At 37.1% G+C, this 8,503-nt stretch overlaps 1 protein-coding gene across 1 annotated transcript; it reads right to left on the reverse strand.

The window, feature by feature from the left end:
* Positions 1 to 7,697, reverse strand: LOC145986783 (transient receptor potential channel pyrexia-like). The gene is made up of 2 exons (XM_083121202.1): positions 7,551 to 7,697; positions 1 to 5,008 (listed from the first exon to the last, which is right to left on the reverse strand). The coding sequence occupies exon 2, from the start codon at positions 4,990 to 4,992 to the stop codon at positions 2,701 to 2,703; it is 2,292 nt and encodes a 763-aa protein (XP_082977328.1). The 5' UTR covers positions 4,993 to 5,008; positions 7,551 to 7,697; the 3' UTR covers positions 1 to 2,700.
* Between the last annotated feature and the right edge of the window lie 806 nt (positions 7,698 to 8,503).

Here is an 8,503-nt window from a genome sequence, read left to right on the forward strand (position 1 = left end):
TTTAACTTGGATTCAAAATACTTGAAAAACTGAAAATTGCATATTTAGACAAGTGGTAATGCATTAGAGTAGATTATTATGTATTAAGTCTAAATTGATTGTTTACACTGTTAATTTTACTCACATTTTAATATCTTAAACAGCACATTTTTACCCATTACATGTGAACGACGTTTTACATGCTTCTTATTCATCTCATCAGGCCCACTGATGCCAACAGACAACAAATAATACGTACAATCAAGACAGTGACATCTAGTAACAAAAGATAAAAGTATGATTACAAGCAGAAGAGCTGGCAACTATGTGATCATATGTATTGTCACAAATAAACAATCACCCATACGGATCTGATTCAACACACTATATAATTAATTAAACCCATAGTGCAACAGCCCGTGAGAGTCAGGGCCTATCTACTGACTTCCGCCCTCACTCCCACCTGCTGAGGTGGCAGACCATCCAACCAGTTATGGATGACATGTGGTCAGCATGATGCACCCCCAATCGTTGCTGTAGGTTTCCATGACCGGGTTATACTCCTCATTCGTAGCTCCCCAATTTCCTCATGATGATTGGTGGCTACCAGTCCCATACACAAGTCGAAATCACATCACAAAAGTTATGTTTCCCCCAGGAGACTCGAACCTGTGCATGTTCCGTATCCGGAGCCCAAAGCTTCCGCCTTAGATCACACGGCCATGGTGTGGGACATGTAATTAATTGCACTGGTTTCCTACATTAGGTACACAGAAATTACTTACTTACTTACTTCCTCTAGTCCCTTTCTGCCATCATAGCGTAGGGTTGGTTGCCTCGATCCATCTCCTCCATTCCTGTCTGTTTCCCATCATTCTCTTCATCATATTTATTGTCTTATTCCTTTCTCTTCCAATCTTTTCCATTCTGTCTTCAAACATTATCCTTGGTCTTCCTTTACCTCTCCTACCTTGCACCTTTACTTCTAGAATTTGCTTTACCTTTTTGTCTTCATTCATTCTGAATACATGTCCCCACCACTTTAGCTGTCTCTTTTCAATTATTTTCTCTAGCGACTCCTGTTCCACTTCTCTTCTTATTCTTTCATTCCTCACTTTATCTCTCCTAGTCTTATTAACAGCTCTTCTCAGGTATTTCATTTCACTAGCCTGAATTTTACTCAGATGTTTATCTTGAAGTGGTAAACTTTCCATTCCATATGTTAATGTAGGGACCAATACTGATTTGTATAGCTGCATTTTTGTCTTTACTGCCACTTCTTTCTTTCCCATTATTGTTTTACTGAACTGATAATATACTGTATTTGCTTTTCTTTTCCTATTTAGGATTTCTTCATCACACCTACCATCACTTGTTATGATGGTTCCTAAATATTCATATTCGTCTACTTCTTCCAAGTTCTCGTTTCCATATCTAATTGCTATTTCATGATCTTTTTCTCCTTTTGCCACCTGCATAACTTTACTTTTCTTAATATTAATCTTCATCCCTTTTCTCGCAAGTTCTTCTCCCCATTCTATTACGCTCCTCTGTAAATTCTCTTCACTACTAGCAATTAAGACTATATCATCAGCATATAGCAGTACTTGCAGGGGTGTGGGAGCACCAAAGGATATGGGAGAAAACCCTGAAAATAAAAATCAGCCTGGTCGTTGGGCTAATCCCCCACACCAGACTAAAACTAGCGGATTCAGAGAAATAAAGGTAGCCTCGGAAAGGATGGATTTAGTAGAAGACGACAAGCAAGGAAATGGAATATCCGAATTGGAACTTGGAATATTAAAACAATTAATGGAAAAGAAGTGGAAATTGTAGGAGAAATGGAAAAGTATAAACTAGCAGTACTAGGACTAAGTGAAGTAAGGAAGAAAGGCAGTGGTATAATGTGCCTTGAAAGAGGATATGTGCTGAGATATGTTGGAGTAGGTAGAGGAAGAAGAGCTAAGGAGGGAGTTGGAATAATAGTTAATGAGCAAATGGAAGAAAGGGTGGAATCATGGGAACCAGTGAATTCAAGGATAATAGTAGTTAGACTGAAAATGGAAGAAAGAATAACAATAATACACAGAAATTTAAGTCAAAAATGCAGACTCGGCCAGAACTCAAACCTGGCTCTCTGGCATACCATGTAATTTCTCTACTGAGTCAGACCTGGTTTCACCTGATTTTATAAAAAACACTGTTTTACCTGTGTGAAAATTTTATCTGTCAGTGATATGACAACATGATCTATTGCCTTTGAAACAATGATGTTAATGGTGTCAGGCATCTCCTAGGGTGGAACTGTATACAACTATTTTTGTTTGTTTTGGGTTAAACATAATGATGAACATAAATGAGTGATGGGAAAGACACATTGATACATCAGGGTTCCAACCTGGGATCTCCAGCTTCATAGCACAATACACTGACCAATCCCCATGGAAGCCAGCTTCATTACCTTACATTTAAGCAAAGCACACATGGGAGATCTATGATGTAGAAATCCTGGTGCAGCCAGTTTTTACTCTTCAATTTCTACACAGTACTGGTTTATTCTTTCAGTTCTATTGGGTGTGACACGATATGAGACATTTGTAAAAAGCCACCACTTGCAATACGAAAGAATGGCATTTGATATTAAATAGTGAATATGTATAATCTAGCACGAGTTATACAATAGAATCTGCTGGTGTCATATTGTAAAAATCTTTACAGATTCTAACTCTTTTTGTCCATACTGTTCAGTTTTTCCTGCAAGTTGCTCAACATCTGTTTCAGTGTCTCTAGCTCAAATTTTATCTCTTCATCCTTTGATTTGTGTTCCTTCTTTGCAAATATATTCTTCGCAGATTGAACAATTTCCTTCGGCATTGTGCACTTACTGCATCCTTTGCAGTTATTGCATGTTGAAGGGGAAATTTTAGCATTCTTGTTTGGGAAAACTTTGATATGGCCATTTTGCAAAATACCTGGAAACAGAAGAACACTTTTTCTGAATTTCATGATCGCAACCCTGAGACTTCTGCATGCGCTCAAAGAGCACGAAGGAAGCGAGTTACGAATGAACTGAAATGGATTACTTAGCAGCATGATTTCAATGTAAGATATTAACTCTACCCGCGATGTTAAACTGACAACCTCGGCTTTGAGTTTGATCGCTTGAGTGTCGCTCACGGCCAAGCCATTAAGCAGGTTCATCAGGACGACCGTTATCAAGAACAGGAAGAGGATGAAGATGATGTGACTTGTGATGCTGCAAGAACCGAAAGGAAGTGTTTCGATGTCAAATTCTCCAGTCATCATCACAAAAGTCTTCAGCAGGGCATTCCCTGGTTTCCTGAAGAAATTCTTGCCGTTCTGTTCACTTCGGTGAAACAGGATGAAGAAACTGAACGTGAAAGCAAGAATGAAGAGCGAGAACCATAGCAGGAAGAACATGAAGCTGTGCGAGACTGTCGTGAACATTGTGATGTAAGTTGATAAACTTGGATGGCGACCAATAAGAAGGACCAGTTCGGTCCAGAGTAACAGGATGACAATAGCAGATAAGTGTTGCTTCACATCATCGTAAGAAGTGTACATGATGACCGATGACATCACAATCAGTCCTACTTCAAACCAATTCTCGAAATTTGAGAGATAATTCTTGGCGGACACTCCAAATTGAAAAATTTCCCTAATTACCAAGAAAGCAAGTACGACACTGACAATTATCCAGGATACACGAAGTGCATGATGAGTGTAGTCTCTTTTCAATGAAGCACCGGTGATTCCTTGAAATGTTATATTACTTCCATTGGTACGGTTGGCATAATTTTCAACAACGCTGTACTCCGTACCGAACAGGGTTAGAAGGTAATAAGTAAGACATGTCACGAATATGGTGTAAAATATAAGATTTCCGTAAAAGAACCATCTTATCCTATGCCATTTCAGGAACAGAAAACTTGTGATGAGAGGATGTTTCAGCAAGTGTTTGTGCTGTTCTGATTTGCTTATGTGCAACAGTGGCTCAGCCTCAGGAACTAGCACAGTCCTTGATTTTTCCGATTCCATCGATATGTATTTTCTCTGGGGATTTAAGAAGTCGTATTCGAAAATTATTTTGTACATTTCACCTCCAGTCGGTTCATTATTTGTGAGCAAGCATTCATCAAATATTTCTTCTAGCACGTTAGGATCGATGCATGTGATGGTAGGCTCGTTGTTTTTATTCTTGAGTCCAACATAAGCACCGTGGCGTATAAAAGTTGCTATCATATTCTTGTCGCCATTCTTAGCAGCGTAGTGCAGTGGTGTGTTTCCAGATGAATCCATAGAGTTTATATTTAACTTCTTCATCATGTGGTTCTCCTGGCCTTCCTCCTTCTGTGAAGTGAACGAGTATTGCATATTGTTGTCATAATCGAGCAATAGTTCAACCGCTTCCTTTCCACCCAGATTTGCTGCAAGGTGAAGTGGGGTTTTACCTTCGTTGTCGCTTTTATCTATTTCAATACTAGAGTTCTCCAGAAGAGCCCGTATACACTGCAAGAACATTCTTTTAATTTCCAGGTTTTGCTTCGAGTCACTTTCCTTCCGAAGCCCAGCAAGAGCAAGTTGTTCAACAGCTACATGCAAAGCCGTGCGATTTTGATCACCTTGAATGTTAACGTCTGCTCCGTGGTTCAGAAGACACCGAATGATTTCATGGTGACCCTTTTCAGCAGCAGCATGAAGAGGTGGTTTGTTCCGCAACTTGTTGATCTTGTTCGGATCGGCTCCAGACTCGAGAAGAACTTCTACCAAATCCAATTTCCCTTCGGCACAAACAAAGTCCAGACATGTTTGATAACGCAAGGCTTTGTATTCCGTGTTGACATCAATTGATGAACCCACTTCATCTTTGTTGAGGATGTCTATGAAGGCTTTACGATCCTGGTTCTTCAGAGCTTTCACAAGATCTCCATGACATCCAACAGACACAGTGCTTAATGTTGAATGTAAATTCGCCTGCAAACGTTGTGCCATTATTTGAAGTTGCTACCTGTAAAGACAAAGAAATACACTTAAGTACATATATATTCTAAGGTACATTTGATGCAGAAGTATACCAAAACTACAGTGCCTTCATTTGGCTATTGTATTGATAGAACACATTCAGCATAGCAGTAGTAATTGCCATTGCTGGCAAAATCGGATATACATATTTCCTCAACTCAAGCACATAGATGTATTTTAATTAAAATATTTCATAATTACAAGTAAAGAAATCATGGAAAGGTTTGTCATTGTACTGCCACCACATTTCGATAAAATATCCTGAAGAATCGCACAGAAAAATTATGTTTTTTTTACAAGCATACTTATGTTGCATCATAATAACAAAACTAACAACACTTATCAACACTCAACATTTATTGAAATTACCACTTATCACACAGAAGCGAATATAAATTCTTCTTCTACACAACACATCGGTCCCTATGAAAGCAACTACTGGCTTTCATGGCAGACAGGAAGGTGTTACATTCCGACGGCATAGATCTGTTGTCATTTAACATGTTGATATGAATTACCTCTATTGCAGTGTCCTTACGGAAGAGAAACTAGACAAAATCTCACCTTGAAAAACTATGCGTTGAGGGATACGATATTTGATGCTGCCAGCTGCTATGAGGAATGCATTCTAGGGGCACAATAAACAAATGACTGTAGATAAAAATGGCAAAATTTCAATTCTGGGCCAAGCTGTAGTTGATTGATTTGTTGTTTTAAGTCCACTATATGCACAGTAAAGCTAATCGGGACTGGACCTACAGTTTAAAGTGTGATCTGAACCACTGTGCTAAGTGCCAAGCTGTAGTGTATCAGCTGAAATATATATACAGGGTGTATCAAAAGTAATAGAGCAAACTGACACAGTAGGAAGTACACAATAATAGAAGCAAGAAAGTCTCAGTAAACATGGGTCTGCAAACGAGCAATTTTCGACATAATTGTGAATGTGTGGTTACAAGCTGCCACCCACTTCATTGTTTGTAAACGTCGTCCTAGTTGGTAAAATACTAATAATGTGTGCGAATGTGTGGTTAGAAGCAGTCACTGATTGCATTTTGTAAATGCCAAGTGCTTTACTAATTTCGCCTTCCAAGGTTTGCTCTTTTTATCCATCCTGTTTGATTCCAACGCCACCTCTCGGAAATGTTCTGTTTTGTAAACAAAGAGAAAACTTTCAACTGTGTCAGTTTGCGCTATTACTTATGATACACCCTGTATATAGATGTCTTGCGCCTGTATTTACTATACTTCTTATTGTGTCTGTTTGTATTGAATGTAGTATATATCACTAGTTAAATCAGTGAAGATGGATATGATCAAAAGAATTAGTTCCTAATGTGTATTAATCACTACAGTGTTACAAAATGTACTGCTCTAATGTAATCATAAATTGTTGTTGATTATTGACTTGTAATATTTGTATTAAACAAAATATTTGGCGTTAGTGAAATAATTCTTCTATACATAACCATGTAAAATACAGTATTTCTTGTCAATTTGCACCAAGCATTCAGCATTCATTTCAGAAAAATCTCTCTGAATTAACACTAAATACTGAATCAACACTAAATACTGACAACTGAATCATCTATACTGCATTATACTTTTATGTTACAAAATCTCATACCTAGGGCTGAGCCGATACTCTTACCAATTCCCACCAATACTGATCCTTGAAAATTGCAATAATTAAAATTTGTTCAAAATGTTGATCAATGTTGGTGTGTAAATATTCTTCTCCAATTATATGTATCAATTTACCAAGAAATTTGCTTTAGAATATTAAAAATTGCATCAGAATATTAAAATAGTATTAGGTAATCACAAAATATAATTGTCATGCAAATTTGATGCATAATTTCCAAGATAAATTAGACTACGCGAAAATGTTGCATGGCATTTTTGCAGACCCTGTGAAAGATCAAAATGTCGGAAAAGTATCACCTGGTATCGGTAGATGAATTCCAACTTATAATTTCAGATACCAATACCACTGGTATCGGCCCATACCGATACATCGGCATCAGTGTCGGCTCAGCCCTACCCATAACTGTATTGAAATAAGTCAATTACGCAAAGCATGAGACTAGTCCCAACATAATTATGGTAAATAGTATAAGTATCTTAAAATTACTTTGGTATCAGCGATTGAATTCCAATACTTTTGGCCTTCTATTCTTTATATTGTAAAGCTGTGAAATGAAAATGACGGGTAATCTGCTAACAACTTTACATGCCAACTTGTAGAAACTTATACATACAAATTTCTAAACACTTTCTCAAAATAAATGTGCATGCAATTCGAAACTAATGTTCCTTTTCAAACTTATAAATGCTAGAAAATTAAATATTTTCATCAATCTTCCCCACTAATGACCCACACTTAACTAGTTCAAAATTAAGTGCCTTTTCATAAGAAGAAATGCCCAAGTTTAAGCATTAGAATGAAATTTTGGGGATGAGCTGAAGATTATCACATGATTTATGTTTCATATTAAAATAAATGTAAACTTGTAGTAACAACTTACCTATTCCATTTGCAAATGCACTATTTTGTTGAATTCTGACATTCTGCATCAGTGGCTTAGATTTCGGTTTTCAATTATGTGCTGACAAAGGAACATTATACTTGTTAAATACAATTATAGATATATTTTTAGGGCACAGGTAGAGGAAGCTTCACATATTTTCCATCAGGTATGTCCTTGGTGATAAAAATATTGCTATTGAATTTTACTTCCATTGATTAATGTGAAGATTAAATATATATCTACATCCAATCACCATTGCAGTTGTAAAGATCTAAGTATGTGCCATAAATCAAATTTATCTTTGGTTTGAGATAACACTTAATCATGCTTTATACTCACATGCATTATACACACACACTGTACACTAAAAATATATATTTTTCAGTGACCTGTTGCCTAGAAAAATTAATACAAGTTATTAATGGTAAAAGAAATAACTACCACTGAATACAAAGTGTAAATACTTTGGATATTTCACAGACATGGGACACAAAGAAAAGAAGCTTCAGCCAGAAGCCTTTGTGCATCTGCCCCCTCCATCTGTTCAGCTCAGACCATCAAAGGAACTTACAGTTCTGAATAAGTTCTCTTGCTTTTGGTACCACTATACGAGGGTCACTATTTATATTTTGAGCCTAACAATGAAAAAACAGGAATTTGGCATTGAAAACTGCTTTATTGTTTTTCGAAGTATTCTCCTTTATGGTCAATACACTTTAGCATTCGTTCGAACCAATTGTCAAAGCAGTTTTTCCAATCTTCTTGAGACACCTCCATAATATGGTTTTTGAACGCATCAACGGCATCTTCCGCCCACGAAAATCGTTGTCCACGCAATTTATTCTTGACATTCGGGAACAAGAAGTAGTCATTGGGTGCCAAATCAGGACTGTAAGGCAGATGACCCATCAATTTGATTTTTTGACTGTTCATAAAGTCTGTTGTTAGAC

Source organism: Lepisma saccharinum, chromosome 4 (genome assembly GCF_977018435.1).
Source record: "Lepisma saccharinum chromosome 4, izLepSacc3.1, whole genome shotgun sequence".
NCBI lineage: Eukaryota > Metazoa > Arthropoda > Insecta > Zygentoma > Lepismatidae > Lepisma > Lepisma saccharinum.